The sequence below is a fragment of the Coregonus clupeaformis genome, chromosome 10, assembly GCF_020615455.1.
Source record: "Coregonus clupeaformis isolate EN_2021a chromosome 10, ASM2061545v1, whole genome shotgun sequence".
NCBI lineage: Eukaryota > Metazoa > Chordata > Actinopteri > Salmoniformes > Salmonidae > Coregonus > Coregonus clupeaformis.
In genome coordinates, this window is record NC_059201.1 from 36,422,453 (window position 1) to 36,449,431 (window position 26,979).

Sequence of the window (26,979 nt, forward strand, 5' to 3'; positions counted from 1 at the left end):
TCCTACTAGGCTAGTGTTGGGGTTAGGTCCTAGTGTTGGGGTTAGGTCCTACTAGGCTAGTGTTGGGGTTAGGTCCTAGTGTTGGGGTTAGGTCCTACTAGGCTAGTGTTGGGGTTAGGTCCTACTAGGCTAGTGTTGGAGTTAGGTCCTAGTGTTGGGGTTAGGTCCTACTAGGCTAGTGTTGGGGTTAGGTCCTAGTGTTGGGGTTAGGTCCTACTAGGCTAGTGTTGGGGTTAGGTCCTAGTGTTGGGGTTATGTCCTACTAGGCTAGTGTTGGGGTTAGGTCCTAGTGTTGGGGTTAGGTCCTACTAGGCTAGTGTTGGGGTTAGGTCCTAGTGTTGGGGTTAGGACCTACTAGGCTAGTGTTGGGGTTAGGTCCTACTAGGCTAGTGTTGGGGTTAGGTCCTAGTGTTGGGGTTAGGTCCTACTAGGCTAGTGTTGGGGTTAGGTCCTACTAGGCTAGTGTTGGAGTTAGGTCCTAGTGTTGGGGTTAGGTCCTACTAGGCTAGTGTTGGGGTTAGGTCCTAGTGTTGGGGTTAGGTCCTACTAGGCTAGTGTTGGGGTTAGGTCCTACTAGGCTGGTGTTGGGGTTAGGTCCTACTAGGCTAGTGTTGGGGTTAGATTCTACTAGGCTAGTGTTGGGGTTAGATTCTACTAGGCTAGTGTTGGGGTTAGGTCCTAGTGTTGGGGTTAGGTCCTACTAGGCTAGTGTTGGGGTTAGGTCCTAGTGTTGGGGTTATGTCCTACTAGGCTAGTGTTGGTGTTAGGTCCTAGTGTTGGGGTTAGGTCCTACTAGGCTAGTGTTGGGGTTAGGTCCTAGTGTTGGGGTTAGGTCCTACTAGGCTAGTGTTGGGGTTAGATTCTACTAGGCTAGTGTTGGGGTTATGTCCTAGTGTTGGGGTTAGGTCCTACTAGGCTAGTGTTGGGGTTAGGTCCTAGTGTTGGGGTTAGATTCTACTAGGCTAGTGTTGGGGTTAGGTCCTAGTGTTGGGGTTAGATTCTACTAGGCTAGTGTTGGGGTTAGGTCCTAGTGTTGGGGTTAGGTCCTACTAGGCTAGTGTTGGGGTTAGGTCCTAGTGTTGGGGTTAGATTCTACTAGGCTAGTGTTGGGGTTAGGTCCTAGTGTTGGGGTTAGGTCCTACTAGGCTAGTGTTGGGGTTAGGTCCTAGTGTTGGGGTTATGTCCTACTAGGCTAGTGTTGGGATTAGGTCCTAGTGTTGGGGTTATGTCCTACTAGGCTAGTGTTGGGGTTAGGTCCTACTAGGCTGGTGTTGGGGTTAGGTCCTACTAGGCTAGTGTTGGGGTTAGATTCTACTAGGCTAGTGTTGGGGTTAGGTCCTAGTGTTGGGGTTAGGTCCTACTAGGCTAGTGTTGGGGTTAGGTCCTAGTGTTGGGGTTAGGTCCTACTAGGCTAGTGTTGGGGTTAGGTCCTCGTGTTGGGGTTAGGTCCTACTAGGCTAGTGTTGGGGTTAGGTCCTACTAGGCTAGTGTTGGGGTTAGGTCCTAGTGTTGGGGTTAGGTCCTACTAGGCTAGTGTTGGGATTAGGTCCTCGTGTTGGGGTTAGGTCCTACTAGGCTAGTGTTGGGGTTAGGTCCTACTAGGCTAGTGTTGGGGGTTAGGTCCTAGTGTTGGGGTTAGGGTCCTACTAGGCTAGTGTTGGGGTTAGGTCCTAGTGTTGGGGTTAGGTCCTACTAGGCTAGTGTTGGGATTAGGTCCTAGTGTTGGGGTTAGATTCTACTAGGCTAGTGTTGGGGTTAGGTCCTAGTGTTGGGATTAGGTCCTACTAGGCTAGTGTTGGGGTTAGGTCCTAGTGTTGGGGTTAGGTCCTCGTGTTGGGGTTAGGCCATTTCCAATTTTTTCATACTAAGAATGCTTCAAATGCGCGATTGTGTTGTTTCCCATTATTGGTTGAATTCAGAAGTCCCTCCACAAAGCTGATGATCAGCTGGTGACATCTGGTATTTAAAGTGCCGAATACTCAAACGGCCTACTATTTAGGTTACAAGTGTTGGTATTGGGACACGACCACTGTGTCTCTGTCCTGTGATGTCTCTGTCCTGTGATGTCTCTGTCCTGTGATGTCACTGTGTCTCTGTGTCTCTGTCCTGTGATGTCACTGTGTCTCTGTGTCTCTGTCCTGTGATGTCACTGTGTCTCTGTTTCTCTGTCCTGTGATGTCACTGTGTCTCTGTGTCTTTGTCCTGTGATGTCACTGTGTCTCTGTGTCTCTTTGCTGTGATGTCACTGTGTCTCTGTCCTGTGATGTCACTGTGTCTCTGTCCTGTGATGTCACTGTGTCTCTGTCCTGTGATGTCACTGTCTCTGTGTCTCTGTCCTGTGATGTCACTGTCTCTGTGTCTCTGTCCTGTGATGTCACTGTGTCTCTGTGTCTCTGTCCTGTGATGTCACTGTGTCTCTGTGTCTCTGTCCTTTGATGTCTCTGTCCTGTGATGTCTCTGTGTCTCTGTGTCTCTGTCCTGTGATGTCTCTGTGTCTCTGTCCTCTGAAGCATGTAAGTAGTGGAGACATCCAGGTCAGAGAAACTCCTCCTCTTCGTTACATAAAGACTGAACTTCCGCTGCTCTACTCTGGAAGGGAGAGGAGAGGAAAGGAGAGTGGAGGGGAGGCGAGAAGAGGAGAGGAGAGGGGGGTAGGGGAGAGGAGAGGAGAGGAGAGGGGGGTAGGAGAGGAGAGGAGAGGAGAGGAGAGGGGGGTAGGAGAGGAGAGGAGAGGGGGTAGGGGAGAGGAGAGGAGAGGGGGGTAGGAGAGGAGAGGAGAGGAGAGGAGAGGAGAGGAGAGGAGAATAGAGGAGAAGAGAGGAGAAGAGAGGGGGTAGGGGAGAAGAGAATAGAGGAGAAGAGAGGAGACGAGAGGAGGAGAGGAGAGGAGATTTTAGTTAACTATCTGGATCATTACAGTGTTTTTCTATTAATGTTATAACATGTTGCCTCAGTGAGCACATGGTAACCCTGTTGTGTGTAGACGTCTCAGTGGTCCCTACTGTCCACACCCCCACACACACATGCACTAACGTACATTGTTAGCCCAGTAAATCTTAAGTGTTATTACATACAGTATACAGTGGGGAAAAAAAGTATTTAGTCAGCCACCAATTGTGCAAGTTCTCCCACTTAAAAAGATGAGAGAGGCCTGTAATTTTCATCATAGGTACATGTCAACGGTGACAGACAAAATGAGAAAAGAAATTCCAGAAAATCACATTGTAGGATTTTTATGAATTTATTTGCAAATTATGGTGGAAAATAAGTATTTGGTCAATAACAAAAGTTTCTCAATACTTTGTTATATACCCCTTGTTGGCAATGACACAGGTCAAACGTTTTCTGTAAGTCTTCACAAGGTTTTCACACACTGTTGCTGGTATTTTGGCCCATTCCTCCATGCAGATCTCCTCTAGAGCAGTGATGTTTTGGGGCTGTCGCTGGGCAACACGGACTTTCAACTCCCTCCAAAGATTTTCTATGGGGTTGAGATCTGGAGACTGGCTAGGCCACTCCAGGACCTTGAAATGCTTCTTACGAAGCCACTCCTTCGTTGCCTGGGAGGTGTGTTTGGGATCATTGTCATGCTAAAAGACCCAGCCACGTTTCATCTTCAATGCCCTTGCTGATGGAAGGAGGTTTTCACTCAAAATCTCACGATACATGGCCCCATTCATTCTTTCCTTTACACGGATCAGTCGTCCTGGTCCCTTTGCAGAAAAACAGCCCCAAAGCATGATGTTTCCACCCCCATGCTTCACAGTAGGTATGGTGTTCTTTGGATGCAACTCAGCATTCTTTGTCCTCCAAACACGATGAGTTGAGTTTTTACCAAAAAGTTATATTTTGGTTTCATCTGACCATATGACATTCTCCCAATCCTCTTCTGGATCATCCAAATGCACACTAGCAAACTTCAGACGGGCCTGGACATGTACTGGCTTAAGCAGGGTGACACGTCTGGCAATGCAGGATTTGAGTCCCTGGCGGAGTAGTGTGTTACTGATGGTAGGCTTTGTTACTTTGGTCCCAGCTCTCTGCAGGTCATTCACTAGGTCCCCCCGTGTGGTTCTGGGATTTTTGCTCACCGTTCTTGTGATCATTTTGACCCCACGGGTTGAGATCTTGCGTGGAGCCCCAGATCGAGGGAGATTATCAGTGGTCTTGTATGTCTTCCATTTCCTAATAATTGCTCCCACAGTTGATTTCTTCAAACCAAGCTGCTTACCTATTGCAGATTCAGTCTTCCCAGCCTGGTGCAGGTCTACAATTTTGTTTCTGGTGTCCTTTGACAGCTCTTTGGTCTTGACCATAGTGGAGTTTGGAGTGTGACTGTTTGAGGTTGTGGACAGGTGTCTTTTATACTGATAACAAGTTCAAACAGGTGCCATTAATACAGGTAACGAGTGGAGGACAGAGGAGCCTCTTAAAGAAGAAGTTACAGGTCTGTGAGAGCCAGAAATCTTGCTTGTTTGTAGGTGACCAAATACTTATTTTCCACCATAATTTGCAAATAAATTCATTAAAAATCCTACAATGTGATTTTCTGGAATTTTTTTCTCAATTTGTCTGTCATAGTTGATGTGTACCTATGATGAAAATTACAGGCCTCTCTCATCTTTTTAAGTGGGAGAACTTGCACAATTGGTGGCTGACTAAATACTTTTTTTCCCCACTGTATATAAAAAAATAATATATATATATATACACACACATGTATGCACTCACTAACTTTAAGTCACTCTGGATAAGAGTGTCTGCTAAATGACTAAAATGTAATACAGCCGGGAAGAACTATTGGATATCAGAGCGTCAACTAACCAGCACTACGACCAGGAATACGACTTTCCTGAAGCGGATCCTTTGATCGCACCACCCATGGCATTTGAACTGATTCCAGAGGCCGACCCAAAACAATGCTGCCGGAGGTGAGGGAGCCGGAGCGGTCTTCTAGTCAGACTTAGGAGGCGTGCACACCACCCATCGCTTCCGAGTATAGTACTCGCTAATGTCCAGTCCCTAGACAACAAAGTGGACGAGATCAGGGCAAGGGTTGCTTTCCAGAGAAACATCAGGGATTGTAACGTAATCTGTTTCATGGAAACATGGCTCTCTCGGGATATACTGTGCCTGTCCATACAGCCATCTGGGTTCTGCCTGTCCACACAGCCATCTGGGTTCTCGGTACAATGCGCCGACAGGAATAAACATCTCTCCGGGAAGAACAGGGGTGGGGGGATATGTTTCATGACTAACGACTCATGGTGTAATTGTAACAACATACAGGAACTCTCACCAACAAACTAACATGGTCCAATCACACCAAGACAGTCGTGAAAAGGGCATAACAAAACCTATTCCCCCTAAACAAATTTGAGAAAAAGGCTACCTAAATTCTATCAGCATATTGACTGTAGCACTCGCACTGGAAAAACGCTGAACCATTGTTACACTCATTTCCGCTATGCATACAAGGCCCTCCCCCGCCCTCCTTTCGGCAAATCTGACCATGACTCCATTTTGCTCCTCCCTTCCTATAGGCAGAAACTCAAACAGGAAGTACCCGTGCTAAGGACTATTCAACGCTGGTCTGACCAATCGGAATCCACGCTTCAAGATTGTTTTAATCACGCGGACTGGGATATGTTCCGGGTAGCATCTGAGAATAATATAGACGTATACGCTGATTTGGTGAGTGGGTTTATAAGGAAGTGTATAGGAGATGTCGTACCCACTATGACTATTAAAACCTACCCTAACCAGAAACCGTGGATAGATGGCAGCATTCGCGAAAAACTGAATGCACGAACCACCGCATTTAACCACGGCAAGGTGACGGGGAATATGGCAGAATACAAACAGAGTGGTCGTTCCCTCCGCAAGGCAATCAAACAGGCAAAATGTCAACATCGAGACAAAGTGGAGTCGCAATTCAACAGCTCAGACACGAGACGTATGTGTCAGGGTTAACAGACAATCACGGACTACAAAGGGAAAACCAGCCACGTCGCCGACACCGACGTCTAGCTTCCAGACAAGCTAAACACCTTCTTCACCCGCTTTGAGGATAACACAGTGCCACCGACGAGGCCCGCTACCAAGGACCGCTCTCCTTCTCCGTGGCTGACGTGAGTAAGACATTTAAACGTGTTAACCCTCGCAAGGCTGCCGGCCCAGAAGGCATCCCTAGCCGCATCCTCAGAGCATGCACAGACCAGCTGGCTGGTGTGTTTACGGACATATTCAATTTCTCCCTTTCCCAGTCTGCTGTCCCCACATGGTTCAAGATGGCCACCATTGTTCCTGTACCCAAGAATGCTAAGGTAACTGACTATCGCCCCGTAGCACTCACCTCTGTCATCATGAAGTGCTTTGAGAGGCTAGTCAAGGATCATATCACCTCTACCTTACCTGTCACCCTAGACCCACTTCAATTTGCATACCGCCCCAATAGGTCCACAGACGATGCAATCGCCATCACACTGCACACTGCCCTATCCCATCTGGACAAGAGGAATACCTATGTAAGAATGCTGCTCATTGACTATAGCTCAGCCTTCAACACCATAGTACCCTCCAAGCTCATCATCAAACTTGAGGCCCTGGGTCTTAACCCCGCCCTGTGCAATTGGGTCCTGGACTTCCTGACGGGCCGCCCCCAGGTGGTGAAGGTAGGAAACAACACCTTCACTACGCTGATCCTCAACACAGGGGGCTACAAGGGTGTGTGCTCAGCCCCCTCCTGTACTCCCTGTTCACCCATGACTGCGTAGCCACGCACAAATCAAACTCAATCTTCAAGTTTGCAGACGACAGAACAGTAGTAGGCTTGATTACCAACAACGATGAGACAGCCTACAGAGAGGAGGTGAGGGCTCTCAGAGTGTGGTGTCAGGAAAATAACCTCTCACTCAACATCAACAAAACAAAGGAGATGATCGTGGACTTCAGGAAACAGCAGAGGGAGTACCACCTTATCCACATCGACGGGACCGCGGTGGAGAAGGTGGAAAGTTAAGTTCCTTGGCGTACACATCACTGACAAACTGAAGTGTTCCACCCACACAGACAGTGTGGTGAAGAAGGCACAACAGCGACTCTTCAACCTCAGGAGGCTGAAGAAATGTGGCCTGTCACCTAAAACCTTCACAAACTTTTACAGATGCACAATTGAGAGCATCCTGTCGCGCTGTATCACCACCTGGTACGGCAATTGCACCACCCGCAACCGCAGGGCTCTCCAGAGGGTGGTGCGGTCTGCACAACGCATCACCGGGGGCAAACTACCCGCCCTCCAGGACACCTACTTTACCTGAAGTCACAGGAAGGCCAAAAAGATAATCAATGACATCAACCACCCGAGCCACTGCCTGTTCACCCCGCTATCATCCAGAAGGCGAGGTCAGTACAGGTGCATCAAAGCTGGGACCGAGAGACTGAAAAACAGCTTCTATCTCAAGGCCATCAGACTGTTAAACAGCCATCACTAGCACAGAGAGGCTGCTGCCTACATACAGACTTGAAAATCACTGGCCACTTTAATAAATGGAACACTACTCACTTTAATAATGCCACTTTAATAATGTTTACATATCTTGCATTACCCATCTCATATGTATATACTGTATTCTATACTATCTATTGCATCTTAGCCTATGCTGCTCTGATAATGACATTGCTCATCCACATATTTATATATTCTTATTCCTTTACTTAGATTTGTGTGTATTAGGTTTTTGTTGTGCATCTGTTAGATATTACTGGCCTGTCGGAACTAGAAGCACAAGCATTTCGCCACACTCGCAATAACATCTGCTAACCATGTGTATGTGACCAATACATTTGATTTGATTAGATTTTTAACAACAGAGTGGATCCTGATACTTTACCTCCTGGGTCTCCCGAGTGGCGCAGTGGTCTAAGGCACTGCATCGCAGTGCTAGCTGTGCCACTAGAGATCCTGGTTTGAATCCAGGCTCTGTCGTAGCTGGCCGCGACTGGGAGACCCATGGGGCGGCGCACAATTGGCCCAGCATCGTCCAGGGTATGGGAGGGAATGGCTGGCAGGGATGTAGAGCATGGCGTTTGCAACTCCAGGGTTGTGGGTTCGATTCCCACGGGGGGCCAGTATGAAAAAATATAAAAAAATAATAATGTATGCACTCACTCACTATTGTCGCTCTGGATAAGAGCGTCTGCTAAATGACTAAAATGTAAATGTATGCGTCGTCACGACCTGCTTCGTGTTTGTTTCTGTGTAAGACAAGGGGTTCCCTCTTCCCTCACTGTAAAAGCTTGAGAGGACTCCTTGAGTGGTCTAATCAAAGCTAAATATGGCTCTGTATCTAATGCTGCATTCATCACCAATTGGAAAGGTGGCAATTACCTGTTGTGAAGTCAAAAATACCAGTTGGATGCATTCACATGCTTTGAACTCGTTGAGAAACGCTGATTGGCTAATGGTCAACAAGCTGTGTCAGCTTTAAACTAAACGTACAGCTATCATGATTGTAAATAAATGATAGTGTTCAAAAACCATATTAATAGATTGCTTTTTATAAATAATGTTTTGTTGTTGCATTTAACTTCAGAAAATGCTGTTATCGAGGTAATTTTCTTAGTACACGACATTAGAGGTCAACATGTGGGAGAAGTCGGAGTTTAGGAATAAAAAAAGAGTTTCCAACTTCTAATTACCAGTTGGAGGGGCGTTCAAGTGGATTTTTTCCAGTCGTATGTGGTAAATACTACCTTCCCACTTGGTTATGAACACAGCATAATCATCTAATTGTTGCCTCAATTATGTGTAAAACAACCCACAAATAGCAAATAAATAATCTGCCTGCTTGCTGTACTTAGTATTTTTATACAAGGGGTGAGCATTATTTAGGAATCTCATCTACAGCTTTGTGTATCAATAGAATAATAGAAAATATGAACCTATCAGCTATAGAAACTATATTTAGGAAGTCAGATTTGATGATAGTAGAAGGGAAATCCTTTCTGAAATCAATCGTCAGTTAGAGTAGCATATCTTTGTCTTGGTTCAGAAGAGGAGAGGCTGCCTGCTAGTGATGTGCAAGTTCGTGAACGATTCGTTATTTTTGAACACTCGTTTTATTGACTCAACATTCATGAGTCGCTTTTCTGAGTGACTCGTTCATTTGTCGTTCGTTTGACCTGCTAGTGCTGTCCGGAGTGGCCGCAATGAGTCCTGCAGCAGGATGAATCCACGGCTATAGATTAATACACGGCTCAGCGGTTCCAGAGACTTGCTCTGACTTTCTGACGCGCAGGAAAATAGATCATGAGCATAGAACAGAAAATAAAAATACATGTTTAGAACTACTAATTGATCGCATGGTGCAAGAATGTTATGATGGACACATCTTTGTAGAACCAAAACATAGGCTCCAACACAGCCTTTGCTCCTCAAACTCGAACTCGAGAACGAATCGTTTGGTGCTTTTCACCCTCACCGCAGTCAAACAATGCATTCCGCCAAGAGTCGTTCACAGTCTAGTCCGGTTGCGGCCACAAATTGACGTCGTTTCAAATGTATCTTGAAATAACCTTATTGGTATGAGTAGCAATCAACAAAATGTACATTGTTTAAAGCACACGTTTACAAGTCTCAGTCACAAATGACAGCTCCAATAAGCCCTCTATTGTGAACGTCATGTGAAGGAGAGGCTTGTAGAATCAACTCTTTCCAGTTTTCAGTTCACCGGTAGGGTGTCCTGCGTGCTCTGGTCATTACTTACTCAAATGAACGAAATTTGCCGAAATATTCGTTATTTTGACTGAACGATTCGAAAAGATCCGAGTCAGTAAAAAGAGACAAACTTCCCATCAATACCGCCAGCCTGCTGAATCTCTGGCTGCAGCATTTGAAGGCGTGCACCTTTTGGACCGTGCGTGGGAATTCCCTAGATACGTGGCAACGCAGTGACGCTGCTGTTCAGTAGTAAAAGGGTCCTTGCTATTCGCATCCTTGGGACCGTAATAAAACCCAGAGCTCTCCAGCACCAAGGGACAGCACCGCGTCAGCAGCCAGACAGAATAGTTAGAGAGGAGAGGGAAGAGCAGAACACTCCGCATTCTGCTGCAGACACTAACTTTTACATAAAAAAAAAAAAACATGTTTTAGCAGACGCTCTTATCCAGAGCGACTTACAGGAGCAATTAGGGTTAAGTGCCTTGCTCAAGGGCACATCGACAGATTTTTCACCTACTCGGCTCGGGGATTAGAACAAGCGACCTTTCGGTTACTGGCACTACGCTCGTAACCACTAAGCTACCTGCCGCCCTAACTGAGCTCAGTCATTCTTCTAGCTGTAAAGGATCATACAGATGTATCATTTTATTTTCCAGTCGCACTGAAACTATCCTTACTGTTTTATCTTGCACTTGGGAAATATTTATTGAAGGGAAAAGGACGCACTAAAACTGGACAAATATTCTGCAATCGGGATTTTGTGTTTGTAACGTGATAAAACGCGCCTTGCCTTCTACCCCGATGTGGAGGCGCTCTCCGTTCAGTCACAGAAGAGGGGTTCTAGACTCCAGACGGGACACTAGGAAGTGTAGATCCTGGAGCGGTTCTGCACGCCGACTCAGACACCCTGACTGCTGCTGCTGCCAGTAGAGACTGTCAGTCTGTCAGAGACTGGAGGAGCGGGGGAACAGACAACAACAACATCATGGTTCAGAACGTGATTCTAGTGTTTTTCCGCAGGCGGCTGAGCCAGAGACCCCCGGTGGAGGAGCTGGAGAGTCGGAACATCCTCAAACGTGAGTATTGGACCACGATACATTTATAACCGATTAAAACAAGAGGTTATAACAAAATACATAGTTTATACCGGATCACAGTTTATTATCAGTTTTTATAAGTGAAACTGTCCACTGTCGGGTTAGTCTCATTGAAGTTTGTATCGACTCTCCAGATGAGCCGGTGGGCTTCAGTGCAACATGATTAAATGTCTAAATGACTTCAGTTTATTATTGTGATGAATACATGCTGCATGGGACTACAGCACTACAATTTATACAGCATTTTTTTCTTTACAATTTTTAAAACAACTTTGTTAATCACAAGTCATATTGCCCTATTTTATGTTTATGCAAACTATTTAAAAAATACAGTTAAAGTCGGGAGTTTACATATACCAAATACATTTAAACTCAGTTTTTCACAATTCCTGACATTTGATCCTAGTCAAAATTCCCTGTCTTATGTCAGTTAGGATCACCACTTTATTTTAAGAATGTGAAATGTCAGAATAATAGTAGAGAGAATTATTTATTTCAGCTTTTATTTCTTTCATCACATTCCCAGTGGGTCAGAAGTTTACATACACTCAATTAGTATTTGGTAGCATTGCCTTTAAATTGTTTAACTTGGGTGAAACGTTTCGGGTAGCCTTCCACAAGCTTCCCACAATAAGTTTGGTGAATTTTGGCCTATTCCTCCTAACAGAGCTGGTGTAACTGAGTCAGGTTTGTAGGCCTCCTTGCTCGCAAACGCTTTTTCAGTTCTGCCCACACATTTTCTATAGGATTGAGGTCAGGGCTTTGTGATGGCCACTCCAATACCTTGACTTTGTTGTCCTTAAGCCATTTTGCCACAACTTTGGAAGTATGCTTGGGATCATTGTCCATTTGGAAGACCCATTTGCGACCAAGCTTTAACTTCCTGACTGATGTCTTGAGATGTTGCTTCAATATATCTACATAATTGTCCTTCCTCATGATGCCATCTATTTTGTGAAGTGCACCAGTCCCTCCTGCAGCAAAGCACCCCCACAGCATGATGCTGCCACCCCCGTGCTTCACGGTTGGGATGGTTTTCTTCGGCTTGCAAGCCTTCCCCTTTTTCATCCAAACATAACGATGGTCATTATGGCCAAACAGTTCTATTTTTGTTTCATCAGACCAGAGGACATTTAAAAAAAAAAAAAAGTACAATCTTTGCCCCATCTGCAGTTGCAAACCGTAGTCTGGCTTTTTTATGGCGGTTTTGGAGCAGTGGCTTCTTCCTTGCTGAGCGGCCTTTCAGGTTATGTCGATATAGGACTCGTTTTACTGTGGATATAGATACTTTTGTACCTGTTTCCTCCAGCATCTTCAGAAGGTCCTTTGCTGTTGTTCTGGGATTGATTTGCACTTTTCGCACCAAAGTACGTTCATCTCTAAGAGACAGAACGCTTCTCCTTCCTGAGCTGTATGACGGCTGCGTGGTCCCATGGTGTTTATACTTGCATACTATTGTTTGTACAGATGAACGTGGTACCTTCAGTCGTTTGGAAATTGCTCCCAAGGATGAACCAGACTTGTGGAGGTCTACACATTTTATTCTGAGGTCTTGGCTGATTTATTTAGATTTTACCATGATGTCAAGCAAAGAGGCATTGGGTTTGAAGGTATGCCTTGAAATACATCCACAGGTACACCTCCAATTGACTCAAATTATGTCAATTAGCCTATCAGAAGCTTCTAAAGCCATGACATCATTTTCTGGAATTTTCCAAGCTGTTTAAAGGCACAGTCAACTTAGTGTATGTAAACTTCTGACCCACTGGAATTGTGATACAGTGAATTATAAGTGAAATAATCTGTCTGTAAACAATTGTTGGTAAAATTACTTGTGTCATGCACAAAGTAGATGTCCTAACCGACTTGCCAAAACTATAGTTTGTTAATAAGAAATTTGTGGAGTGGTTGAAAAACAAGTTTTAATGACTCCAATCTAAGTGTATGTAAACTTCCGACTTCAACTGTAAATCATGCAAATAAATATCCCTAGTTATTGAACATAACATCTATACTGAACAAAAATATAAACGCAACATATAAGAATTTCAACGATTTGACTGAGTTACAGTTCATATAAGGAAATCAGTCAATTGAAATAAATTCATTAGGCCCTAATCTATGCATTTCACATGACTGGGCAGGGGAGCAGCCATGGGTGGGCCTGGGAGGGCATAGGCCCACCCACTGAGGAGCCAGGCCCACCCACTGGGGAGCCAGGCCCAGCCAATCAGAATGAGCTTTACCCCACAAAAGGGCTTTATTACAGACAGAAATACTCCTCAGTTTCATCAGCTGTCCAGTTAGCTGGTCTCAGATGTGGAGGTCCTGGGCTGGCGTGGTTTCACGTGGTCTGCGGTTGTGAGGCCGGTTGGACATACTGCCAAATTCTCTAAAATGATGTTGGAGGTGGCTTATGGTAGAGAAATGAACATTACATTATCTGGCAACAGCTCTGGTGAACATTCCTGAAGTCGCCATGCCAATTGCACGCTCCCTCAAATCTTGAGACATCTGTGGCATTGTGTTGTGTGACAAAACGGCACATTTTAGAGTGGCCTTTTATTGTCCCCAGAACAAGGTGCACCTGTGTAATGATCATGCTGTTTAATCAGCTTCTTGATATGCCACACCTGTCAGGTGGATGGATTATCTTGGCAAAGTAGAAATGCTCACTAACAGGGATGTAAACAAATTTGTTGTCACGGATACGGCCGAGGCTGCCCCTCCTCCTCGCTCGGGCAGGCTTCGGCGGTCGTCGTCACCGGAGTACTAGCTGCCACCGATCTATGTTTCTGTGTCTCACTAGTTCTGTCTTTATTATTCACACCTGTTACTCATAAGGCTTATTAGTTTCCTTATATTACCTCTGTTTTCCCTCCTGGGGATGTGATTGTTCTTTGTTACGTCGTCTGTTGAGCTGTTGTTTTGCTCTTCCCTGCGTGGAGGGTTTACTTTGAGTCTAGTAAAGCCATTTATCTCTCAGTTCTGTGTCCTGCGCCTGATTCCATTTCTCCACTTCACCCAGACGCTGACATTTGTGCACAAAATTTGAGACAAATAAGCTTTTTATGCGAATGGAACATTTCTGGGATCTTTTATTTCAGCTCATGAAACATGGGACCAACACTTTACATGTTTATATTGTTGTTCAGTTTAGAACTAGTCTCTTATCACAAAATTGCCATGCATTATGCAGAAAAATAGCCCATAGCCTAAGCCTGGGATCAGGACCTCCAGAAAAACATACTGTTTTTAGGAAAACATTTGCAGTTTTATAATGCTATTCTACACATTTTGTCATGAGGCTGAGAGAATGTTGGTGCCTGTTCGGTAATCCGGCCCTGCATACGATTTGCATTTGTGCCAGTTTCAATCAGCACTTGGAGAAGGAACATTGTAACACACATTATATAATTCAATCAAATTTGCACACAAGAAAATAAAGAGCCTTTTTGTTCCCCTTTAATATCTTAACCTTTTTAAACTCTGACACCATCTGGTGGCATTTTCTAAACAACGCATAATGTTGTATACTAACTTCATAAAGTACCTTTCTGTTTAAAAGCTACACATCCTACAAACACATGCTTAGTACTGTTAGAAAGGTAACAGCCGTGGGATGCTGATAAAGCAACAACGTGACCCCGAGATACAGCAGGCAAACACAACTGAAATGTACCGTTTTTTTGTTAGCAAACACAACTGAAATGTACCGTTTTTTTGTTAGCCCACACGCACACACACACACACACAAGAGCCACGCACATGTTCCCAAAAATGTTTAGTCTCATGTTGAAAGGAGATAGACATTTGGCACAGTAGTCATCAGATCAATGTCAGGGTCCAGTCATCAGATCAATGTCAGGGTCCAGTCATCAGATCAATGTCAGGGTCCAGTCATCAGATCAATGTCAGGGTCCAGTCATCAGATCAATGTCAGGGTTCAGACACTGCGGATGATCATAACTACATCACCATGGTAACAAGATGGAATGGACAGGTCAATGTTTGTAGACTATCCTATTTCCCTCTCTCCTCCATCTCTCTCTCTCTCCTCCATCTCTCTCTCCTCCATCTCTCTCTCTCTCCTCCATCTCTCTCCTCCCTCCATCTCTCTCCCCTCCATCTCTCTCCTCTCTCCATCTCTCTCCTCTCTCCATCTCTCTCTCCTTCCTCCATCTCTCTCTCTCCTCCATCTCTCTCTCTCCTCCATCTCTCTCCTCCCTCCATCGCTCTCCTCCCTCCATCTCTCTCCTCCATCTCTCTCTCTCCCCTCCATCTCTCTCCTCTCTCCATCTCTCTCCTTCCTCCATCTCTCTCTCCTTCCTCCATCTCTCTCTCTCCTCCATCTCTCTCTCCTTCCTCCATCTCTCTCTCTCTCCTCCATCTCTCTCCTTCCTCCATCTCTCCTCCCACCATCTCTCCTCCCTCCACCTCTCTCCTCCTGTACTGTTTGTTTCTGACCTGTTGTTCTTCCTCTTTAATCTTCAGAGAGGAACGACCAGTCAGAGCAGGAGGAGAGGAGAGAGATCAAACAGAGACTCAACAGGAAGTTGAACCAGCGTCCTACAGTAGATGAGTTGAGGGAAAGGAAGATACTGATTCGTTTCAGTGACTATGTTGAGGTGGCCAAGGCTCAGGACTACGACCGCAGGGCAGACAAACCCTGGACCAGGCTGTCTGCTTCAGACAAGGTCAGCTCATCACACACAGATACACACAAACAGCTGAGCTCCTGTTTTGACCTCTGCCACCTGTTGTTGTTGATGTTGATGTTGTTGTTGTTGACATCGTTGTTGTTGATGTGTTCTCCAGGCAGCAATACGGAAGGAGCTGAATGAGTTCAAGAGTAATGAGATGGAGGTTCACAATTCCAGCAAGCACCTGACAAGGTGTGGGGGTGTGGGGGTGTGGGGGTGTGGGTGTGGGGGTGTGGGTGTGTGGGTGTGCTTTTGGTTTTATTATCCTTGTGGGGACCAAAATTCGGACAAGGACAAATGCTATTTTAGGCTTATCGGTTAGGGTTACAATTAAAATTAGGGTTAGGTTTATGGTTAAGGTTAGGGAGAATAAGATTTTGAATGGGAATACATTTTTTGGTTCAATTTACATCATTTAGCAGACGCTCTTATCCAGAGCGACTTACAGTTAGTGAATACATATTTTTTTATACTGGCCCCCCGTGGGAATCGAACCCACAACCCTGGCGTTGCAAACGCCATGCTCTATCAACTGAGCTACATCCCTGCCGGCCATTCCCTCCCCTACCCTGGACGACGCTGGGCCAATTGTGCGCCGCCCCATGGGTCTCCCGGTCGCGGCCGGCTGCGACAGAGCCTGGATTCGAACCAGGATCTCTAGTGGTACAGTTAGCACTGCGATGCAGTGCCTTAGACCACTGCACCACTCAGGAGTTAGGGTCTAGCCACAAGCATAGTAAAACAAACGTGTGTGTGTCTTTGCATATAGAGACACTAATGTAACCTAGCCAGTGTGAGGACATGCACTTTACAGATGTTAGCTTGCTATGCTAATTAGTCTAGAGATATTAATGGGACACTAATGTAACCTAGCCAGTGAGAGGACATGCACTTTACACTGTAGATACTATAGATCCTAACTAACCCTCTCTGGAGACACTATAGATCCTAACTAACCCTCTCTGGAGACACTATAGATCCTAACTAACCCTCTCTGGAGACACTATAGATCCTAACTAACCCTCTCTGGAGACACTATAGATCCTAACTAACCCTCTCTGGAGACACTATAGATCCTAACTAACCCTCTCTGGAGACACTATAGATCCTAACTAACCCTCTCTGGAGACACTATAGATCCTAACTAACCCTCTCTGGAGACACTATAGATCCTAACTAACCCTCTCTGGAGACACTATAGATCCTAACTAACCCTCTCTGGAGACACTATAGATCCTAACTAACCCTCTCTGGAGACACTATAGATCCTAACTAACCCTCTCTGGAGACACTATAGATCCTAACTAACCCTCTCTGGAGACACTATAGATCCTAACTAACCCTCTCTGGAGACACTATAGATCCTAACTAACCCTCTCTGGAGACACTATAGATCCTAACTAACCCTCTCTGGAGACACTATAGATCCTAACTAACCCTCTCTGGAGACACTATAGATCCTAACTAACCCTCTCTGGAGACACTATAGATCCTAACTAACCCTCTCTGGAGACACTATAGATCCTGACTCTCACCTCTCTGGAGACACTATAGATCCTAACTAACCCTCTCTGGAGACACTATAGATCCTAACTAACCCTCTCTGGAGACACTATAGATCCTAACTAACCCTCTCTGGAGACACTATAGATCCTAACTAACCCTCTCTGGAGACACTATAGATCCTAACTAACCCTCTCTGGAGACACTATAGATCCTAACTAACCCTCTCTGGAGACACTATAGATCCTAACTAACCCTCTCTGGAGACACTATAGATCCTAACTAACCCTCTCTGGAGACACTATAGATCCTAACTAACCCTCTCTGGAGACACTATAGATCCTAACTAACCCTCTCTGGAGACACTATAGATCCTAACTAACCCTCTCTGGAGACACTATAGATCCTAACTAACCCTCTCTGGAGACACTATAGATCCTAACTAACCCTCTCTGGAGACACTATAGATCCTAACCAACCTCTCTGGAGACACTATAGATCCTAACTAACCCTCTCTGGAGACACTATAGATCCTAACTAACCCTCTCTGGAGACACTATAGATCCTAACTAACCCTCTCTGGAGACACTATAGATCCTAACTAACCCTCTCTGGAGACACTATAGATCCTGACTAACCCTCTCTGGAGACACTATAGATCCTAACTAACCCTCTCTGGAGACACTATAGATCCTAACTAACCCTCTCTGGAGACACTATAGATCCTAACCCTCTCTGGAGACACTATAGATCAACTAACCCTCTCTGGAGACACTATAGATCCTAACTAACCCTCTCTGGAGACACTATAGATCCTGACTAACCCTCTCTGGAGACACTATAGATCCTAACTAACCCTCTCTGGAGACACTATAGATCCTAACTAACCCTCTCTGGAGACACTATAGATCCTAACTAACCCTCTCTGGAGACACTATAGATCCTAACTAACCCTCTCTGGAGACACTATAGATCCTAACTAACCCTCTCTGGAGACACTATAGATCCTAACTAACCCTCTCTGGAGACACTATAGATCCTAACTAACCCTCTCTGGAGACACTATAGATCCTAACTAACCCTCTCTGGAGACACTATAGATCCTAACTAACCCTCTCTGGAGACACTATAGATCCTAACTAACCCTCTCTGGAGACACTATAGATCCTAACTAACCCTCTCTGGAGACACTATAGATCCTGACTAACCCTCTCTGGAGACACTATAGATCCTAACTAACCCTCTCTGGAGACACTATAGATCCTGACTCTAACCCTCTCTGGAGACACTATAGATCCTAACTAACCCTCTCTGGAGACACTATAGATCCTAACTAACCCTCTCTGGAGACACTATAGATCCTAACTAACCCTCTCTGGAGAGGAGAGATCTGCAACACTGTATAACTCGACTCCCCCTGAATAACACTGTATAACTCTACTCCCCCTGAATAACACTGTATAACTCTACTCCCCCTGAATAACACTGTATAACTCGACTCCCCCTGAATAACACTGTATAACTCTACTCCCCCTGAATAACACTGTATAACTCTACTCCCCCTGAATAACACTGTATAACTCTACTCCCCCTGAATAACACTGTATAACTCTACTCCCCCTGAATAACACTGTATAACTCTACTCCCCCTGAATAACACTGTATAACTCTACTCCCCCTGAATAACACTGTATAACTCTACTCCCCCTGAATAACACTGTATAACTCTACTCCCCTGAATAACACTGTATAACTCTACTCCCCCTGAATAACACTGTATAACTCTACTCCCCCTGAATAACACTGTATAACTCGACTCTCCCTGAATAACACTGTATAACTCTACTCCCCCCTGAATAACACTTTATAACTCTACTCCCCCTGAATAACACTGTATAACTCTACTCCCCCTGAATAACACTGTATAACTCGACTCCCCCTGAATAACACTGTATAACTCGACTCCCCCTGAACAACACTGTATAACTCTACTCCCCCTGAATAACACTGTATAACTCGACTCCCCCTGAATAACACTGTATAACTCTACTCCCCCTGAATAACACTGTATAACTCTACTCCCCCTGAATAACACTGTATAACTCGACTCCCCCTGAATAACACTGTATAACTCTACTCCCCTGAATAACACTGTATAACTCTACTCCCCCTGAATAACACTGTATAACTCCTTACTCCCCCTGAATAACACTGTATAACTCTACTCCCCCTGAATAACACTGTATAACTCTACTCCCCCTGAATAACACTGTATAACTACTCCCCCTGAATAACACTGTATAACTCTACTCCCCCTGAATAACACTGTATAACTCTACTCCCCCTGAATAACACTGTATAACTCTACTCCCCCTGAATAACACTGTATAACTCTCTACTCCCCCTGAATAACACTGTATAACTCTACTCCCCTGAATAACACTGTATAACTCTACTCCCCCTGAATAACACTGTATAACTCTACTCCCCCTGAATAACACTGTATAACTCTACTCCCCCCTGAATAACACTGTATAACTCTACTCCCCCTGAATAACACTGTATAACTCTACTCCCCCTGAATAACACTGTATAACTCTACTCCCCCTGAATAACACTGTATAACTCTACTCCCCCTGAATAACACTGTATAACTCTACTCCCCCTGAATAACACTGTATAACTCTACTCCCCTGAATAACACTGTATAACTCTACTCCCCCTGAATAACACTGTATAACTCTACTCCCCCCTGAATAACACTGTATAACTCTACTCCCCCTGAATAACACTGTATAACTCTACTCCCCCTGAATAACACTGTATAACTCGACTCCCCCTGAATAACACTGTATAACTCTACTCCCCCTGAATAACACTGTATTAGTTATAGTTATAGTGCACTACTTGTGACCAGAGGCCTATGCACTATTTATGGAATACGGTGCCATTTGGGATGCACAGTATATCTCCCCTGACTAGTAGTCCTGTGTAGCTCAGTTGGTAGGGCATGGCGCTTGCAACGCCAGGGTTGTGGGTTTGATTCCCACGGGGGGCCAGTATGATTTGTTATTATTTTGTTATGTATGCACTCACTAACTGTAAGTCGCTCTGGATAAGAGCATCTGCTAAATGACTTCCGTCCATTCTGTTATTAATAGATGTTAATATATGAATAATGTCTTCTCTCTCTCTCTCTCTCTCTCTCTCTCTCTCTCTCTCTCTCTCTCTCTCTCTCTCTCTCTCTCTCTCTCTCTCTCTCTCTCTCTCTCTCTCTCTCTCTCTCTCTCTCTCTCTCTCTCTCCTGTCTCTAGGTTCCATCGGCCGTAGTGTAGCAGTGTAATCGTCTGCAGAAGCTGGGTGGTCCAGTTGTCAGTGAAGACCATGTGACAGTGTTCCCAGGCCCCTACCCACGGCCCCAGTCTGTCCTGTCTTGATATGTGGGCTAGTTCCCGGATGTTCGACCTACAGATATCTGTCTGTCTTTTTACCATCTTGGAGGCTGTCTGTCTCTCTGTGTGTCACCATGGAGGAGCTGTCTATAGAGCTGGAGCCCAGGAAAGATGACAGGAATGGAGCCCAGGAAAGATGACAGGAATGGAGCCCAGGAAAGATGACAGGAATGGAGCCCAGGAAAGATGACAGGAATGGAGCCCAGGAAAGATGACAGGAATGGAGCCCAGGAAAGATGACAGGAATGGAGCCCAGGAAAGATGACAGGAATGGAGCACAGGAAAGATGACAGGAATGGAGCCCAGGAAACATCAGACTGATATACTCTTAAAGGAACTATCAAAACGTCTCTGGTCGCTGTCTCCTAGACGTCATCCAATGAGAAAAAGATGAATGAAAAAGATGACAGCACTTGTTAGTTCAGAAGTTGTTTCTCTCGATTCACTCCATACCAGCAGTCTAAAAGAATCAGAAAACTTTATTGCCATGCAACAAATGTTGCTAAGAATTTATCTTGGTGTTGAAGGTTAAAAAGCATCATAAGAAGAAGGATGTACATCCTTGAGACTGCTGCTGTGGAATAAACTGAAATAAATAATGTTGACTGTGAGTGCTGGGGGTCTGGGGGTCTGGTTTCATAGTGGAGTTGGATCTTTGGATCAGCCACAGGAGGAACTATGAGGAGCCTCCAACCTAGCATGGAGGAACCAGCCCGATCGATGCCTTCACCATTCTGTTTCACTTCACGCACCAGGTCTCGCATTCCTCCTCATTGGAACAGTTTGAGCCTATGTCTGTAGCCAGAGGCAGTATTCAAAATGTACTTATCACCTTCAACCAATCAGAAGATGTCAGTCCAATGTTTCTGAGAGGAATCTGATTGGACCAGCCATTTTCAGAATGGTGAAGGCAGCGATCAGGCTGGTTCCTCCATGCTACCTCCTCCAACCTGCTCAGAGGAAACATCACATCTCATTCAGAGGACCATCTGAACATTTTCCTCAACATCTTGTTTCTACATGTTAGAGGACGGAGGAGACACCTTGGAATGCATCCCAAATGGCACCTTATTCCTTATTTTATAACAGACTCTTTGAAAGCTGAAAGCTTCCCTGTTCCTATCCTGAAACGTTAGTAGAAGGGTGCAAAATTCCCGTAACTTTCCCAAAATTCAGAGGTTTTCCAGAAAATCCCGGTTGGACGATTTCAGGATTTCATGCTTAATTTATTCCCTCCTGATACCAGGAATCTCTAACCAGGATTTCTGGAAAACCTGGGGATTTTGGGAAAGTGACAGGATTTTGCGACCCTAAACGCTAGTCTCCCCTCCAGCACCCAGGCATCTCTCTCTATAGGCAGGCAGTGTTATTATTATTAATGTTGTTGGTAAGAGGAAACCATGTCTGTCTAAAGCAGGGGTATCAAACTCATTCCACGGAGGGCCGAGTGTCTGCGGGATCTCATTCCACGGAGGGCCGAGTGTCTGCGGGATCTCATTCCACGGAGGGCCGAGTGTCTGCGGGATCTCATTCCACGGAGGGCCGAGTGTCTGCGGGATCTCATTCTACGGAGGGCCGAGTGTCTGCGGGATCTCATTCCACGGAGGGCCGAGTGTCTACGGGATCTCATTCCACGGAGGGCCGAGTGTCTGCGGGATCTCATTCCACGGAGGCCCTCCGTGGAATGAGTTTGACACGTGTGTCTAAAGCACCTTTGTAAGCACTATTTATCGTCTGCACAATACAAGTTTTGACTTTTTAAGAACTGCTGTTGTTGAAGTGGTCTTTAATAAGGTGGTTGGTTGTAATGTCTTTAATAAGGTGGTTGGTTGGAGGGGTCTTTAATAAGGTGGTTGGTTGTAGTGTCTTTAATAAGGTGGTTGGTTGTAATGTCTTTAATAAGGTGGTTGGTTGGAGGGGTCTTTAATAAGGTGGTTGGTTGGAGGGGTCTTTAATAAGGTGGTTGGTTGGAGGGGTCTTATAGTGGTTGGGGGTCTTTAATAAGGTGGTTGGTTGTAGTGTCTTTAATAAGGTGGTTGGTTGTAAGTGTCTTTAATAAGGTGGTTGGTTGGAGGGTCTTTAATAAGGTGGTTGGTTGTTAATAAGGTGGTTGGTTGGAGGGGTCTTTAATAAGGTGGTTGGTTGGAGGGTCTTTAATAAGGTGGTTGGTTGGAGGGGTCTTTAATAAGGTGGTTGGTTGGAGGGTCTTTAATAAGGTGGTTGGTTGTAGGGGTCTTTAATAAGGTGGTTGGTTGGAGGGTCTTTAATAAGGTGGTTGGTTGGAGGGGTCTTTAATAAGGTGGTTGGTTGTAGTGTCTTTAATAAGGTGGTTGGTTGTAATGTCTTTAATAAGGTGGTTGGTTGGAGGGGTCTTTAATAAGGTGGTTGGTTGTAGGGGTCTTTAATAAGGTGGTTGGTTGGAGTGTCTTTAATAAGGTGGTTGGTTGGAGGGGTCTTTAATAAGGTGGTTGGTTGGAGGGGTCTTTAATAAGGTGGTTGGTTGGAGGGGTCTTTAATAAGGTGGTTGGTTGGAGGGGTCTTTAATAAGGTGGTTGGTTGTAGTGTCTTTAATAAGGTGGTTGGTTGGAGGGGTCTTTAATAAGGTGGTTGGTTGGAGGGTCTTTAATAAGGTGGTTGGTTGGAGGGTCTTTAATAAGGTGGTTGGTTGGAGGGTCTTTAATAAGGTGGTTGGTTGGAGAGGGTCTTTAATAAGGTGGTTGGTTGGAGGGTCTTTAATAAGGTGGTTGGTTGGAGGGGTCTTTAATAAGGTGGTTGGTTGGAGGGGTCTTTAATAAGGTGGTTGGTTGGAGGGGTCTTTAATAAGGTGGTTGGTTGGAGGGGTCTTTAATAAGGTGGTTGGTTGGAGGGGTCTTTAATAAGGTGGTTGGTTGGAGGGGTCTTTAATAAGGTGGTTGGTTGGAGGGGTCTTTAAAAAGGTGGTTGGTTGGAGGGGTCTTTAATAAGGTGGTTGGTTGGAGGGGTCTTTAATAAGGTGGTTGGTTGGAGGGGTCTTTAAGTTGGTTGGTTGGAAGGGTCTTTAATAAGGTGGTTGGTTGGAGGGGTCTTTAATAAGGTGGTTGGTTTGAGGGGTCTTTAATAAGGTGGTTGGTTGGAGGGGTCTTTAATAAGGTGGTTGGTTGGAGGGGTCTTTAATAAGGTGGTTGGTTTGAGAGGTCTTTAATAAGGTGGTTGGTTGGAGAGGTCTTTAAAAGGGTGGTTGGTTGGAGGGGTCTTTAATAAGGTGGTTGGTTGGAGGGGTCTTTAATAAGGTGGTTGGTTGGAGGGGTCTTTAATAAGGTGGTTGGTTGGAGGGGTCTTTAATAAGGTGGTTGGTTTGAGAGGTCTTTAATAAGGTGGTTGGTTGGAGAGGTCTTTAATAAGGTGGTTGGTTTGAGAGGTCTTTAATAAGGTGGTTGGTTGGATAGGTCTTTAATAAGGTGGTTGGTTGGAGGGGTCTTTAATAAGGTGGTTGGTTGGAGGGGTCTTTAATAAGGTGGTTGGTTGGAGGGGTCTTTAATAATGTGGTTGGTTGGAGGGGTCTTTAATAAGGTGGTGGGTTGGAGGGGTCTTTAATAAGGTGGATGGTTTGAGAGGTCTTTAATAAGGTGGTTGGTTGGAGAGGTCTTTAATAAGGTGGTTGGTTGGAGGGGTCTTTAATAAGATAGTTGGTTGGAGGGGTCTTTAATAAGGTGATTGGTTGGAGGGGTCTTTAATAAGGTGGTTGGTTGGAGGGGTCTTTAATAAGGTGGTTGGTTTGAGAGGTCTTTAATAAGGTGGTTGGTTGGAGGGGTCTTTAATAAGGTGGTTGGTTTGAGAGGTCTTTAATAAGGTGGTTGGTTTGAGAGGTCTTTAATAAGGTGGTTGGTTGGAGGGGTCTTTAATAAGGTGGTTGGTTGGAGGGGTCTTTAATAAGGTGGTTGGTTGGAGGGGTCTTTAATAAGGTGGTTGGTTGGAGGGGTCTTTAATAAGGTGGTTGGTTGGAGGGGTCTTTAATAAGGTGGTTGGTTGGAGGGGTCTTTAATAAGGTGGGTGGTTGGAGTGTCTTTAATAAGGTGGTTGGTTGGAGGGGTCTTTAATAAGGTGGTTGGTTGGAGGGTCTTTAATAAGGTGGTTGGTTGGAGGGGTCTTTAATAAGGTGGTTGGTTGGAGGGGTCTTTAATAAGGTGGTTGGTTGGAGGGTCTTTAATAAGGTGGTTGGTTTGAGGGGTCTTTAATAAGGTGGTTGATTGGATTTGTCTTTAATAAGGTGGTTGGTTGGAGGGGTCTTTAATAAGGTGGTTGGTTGGAGGGGTCTTTAATAAGGTGGTTGGTTGTAGTGTCTTTAATAAGGTGGTTGGTTGTAATGTCTTTAATAAGGTGGTTGGTTGTAATGTCTTTAATAAGGTGGTTGGTTGGAGGGTCTTTAATAAGGTGGTTGGTTGGAGGGGTCTTTAATAAGGTGGTTGGTTGTAATGTCTTTAATAAGGTGGTTGGTTGGAGGGGTCTTTAATAAGGTGGTTGGTTGGAGGGGTCTTTAATAAGGTGGTTGGTTGGAGGGGTCTTTAATAAGGTGGTTGGTTGGAGGGGTCTTTAATAAGGTGGTTGGTTGGAGGGGTCTTTAATAAGGTGGTTGGTTGGAGGGGTCTTTAATAAGGTGGTTGCTTGGAGGGGTCTTTAATAAGGTGGTTGCTTGGAGGGGTCTTTAATAAGGTGGTTGGTTGGAGGGGTCTTTAATAAGGTGGTTGGTTGGAGGGGTCTTTAATAAGGTGATTGGTTGGAGGGGTCTTTAATAAGGTGGTTGGTTGGAGGGTCTTTAATAAGGTGGTTGGTTGGAGGGTCTTTAATAAGGTGGATGGTTTGAGAGGTCTTTAATAAGGTGGTTGGTTGGAGAGGTCTTTAATAAGGTGGTTGGTTGGAGGGGTCTTTAATAAGGTGGTTGGTTGGAGGGGTCTTTAATAAGGTGGTTGGTTGGAGAGGTCTTTAATAAGGTGGTTGGTTGGAGGGGTCTTTAATAAGGTGGTTGGTTTGAGGGGTCTTTAATAAGGTGGTTGGTTGGAGGGGTCTTTAATAAGGTGGTTGGTTGGAGGGGTCTTTAATAAGGTGGTTGGTTGGAGGGGTCTTTAATAAGGTGGTTGGTTGTAGTGTCTTTAATAAGGTGGTTGGTTGTAATGTCTTTAATAAGGTGGTTGGTTGGAGGGGTCTTTAATAAGGTGGTTGGTTGTAATGTCTTTAATAAGGTGGTTGGTTGGAGGGGTCTTTAATAAGGTGGTTGGTTGGAGGGGTCTTTAATAAGGTGGTTGGTTGGAGGGGTCTTTAATAAGGTGGTTTTTTGTAGTGTCTTTAATAAGGTGGTTGGTTGGAGGGGTCTTTAATAAGGTGGTTGGTTGGAGGGGTCTTTAATAAGGTGGTTGGTTGGAGGGGTCTTTAATAAGGTGGTTGGTTGGAGGGTCTTTAATAAGGTGGTTGGTTGGAGGGGTCTTTAATAAGGTGGTTGGTTGGAGGGGTCTTTAATAAGGTGGTTGGTTGTAGTGTCTTTAATAAGGTGGTTGATTGTAATGTCTTTAATAAGGTGGTTGGTTGGAGGGGTCTTTAATAAGGTGGTTGGTTGTAGTGTCTTTAATAAGGTGGTTGATTGTAATGTTTTTAATAAGGTGGTTGGTTGGAGGGGTCTTTAATAAGGTGGATGGTTGGAGGGGTCTTTAATAAGGTGGTTGGTTTGAGAAGTCTTTAATAAGGTGGTTGGTTGGAGAGGTCTTTAATAAGGTGGTTGGTTGGAGGGGTCTTTAATAAGATAGTTGGTTGGAGGGGTCTTTAATAAGGTGGTTGGTTGGAGGGGTCTTTAATAAGGTGGTTGGTTGGAGGGGTCTTTAATAAGGTGGTTGGTTTGAGAGGTCTTTAATAAGGTGGTTGGTTGGAGGGGTCTTTAATAAGGTGGTTGGTTTGAGAGGTCTTTAATAAGGTGGTTGGTTTGAGAGGTCTTTAATAAGGTGGTTGGTTGGAGGGGGTCTTTAATAAGGTGGTTGGTTGGAGGGTCTTTAATAAGGTGGTTGGTTGGAGGGGTCTTTAATAAGGTGGTTGGTTGGAGGGGTCTTTAATAAGGTGGTTGGTTTGAGAGGTCTTTAATAAGGTGGTTGGTTGGAGAGGTCTTTAATAAGGTGGTTGGTTGGAGGGGTCTTTAATAAGGTGGTTGGTTGGAGGGGTCTTTAATACGGTGGTTGGTTGGAGGGGTCTTTAATAAGGTGGTTGGTTGGAGAGGTCTTTAATAAGGTGGTTGGTTGGAGAGGTCTTTAAAAGGGTGGTTGGTTGGAGGGGTCTTTAATAAGGTGGTTGGTTGGAGGGGTCTTTAATAAGGTGGTTGGTTGGAGGGGTCTTTAATAAGGTGGTTGGTTGGAGGGGTCTTTAATAAGGTGGTTGGTTTGAGAGGTCTTTAATAAGGCTGTTGGTTGGAGAGGTCTTTAATAAGGTGGTTGGTTTGAGAGGTCTTTAATAAGGTGGTTGGTTGGATAGGTCTTTAATAAGGTGGT

At 45.0% G+C, this 26,979-nt stretch overlaps 1 protein-coding gene across 1 annotated transcript in view; it reads left to right on the forward strand.

The window, feature by feature from the left end:
• LOC121575385 (phosphatase and actin regulator 3-like) overlaps window positions 1-21,965 on the forward strand; it is a 121,597-nt gene extending 99,632 nt beyond the window's left edge. Inside the window, exons 9-12 of the mRNA XM_045222983.1 lie at window positions 10,742-10,797; window positions 15,313-15,515; window positions 15,637-15,713; window positions 20,339-21,965. Of these exons, the coding sequence (XP_045078918.1) occupies window positions 10,742-10,797; window positions 15,313-15,515; window positions 15,637-15,713; window positions 20,339-20,354 (352 nt within the window). The 3' untranslated portion in view covers window positions 20,355-21,965. The remainder of the gene's footprint in view (window positions 1-10,741; window positions 10,798-15,312; window positions 15,516-15,636; window positions 15,714-20,338) is intronic.
• The last annotated feature ends 5,014 nt before the right edge of the window (window positions 21,966-26,979 follow it).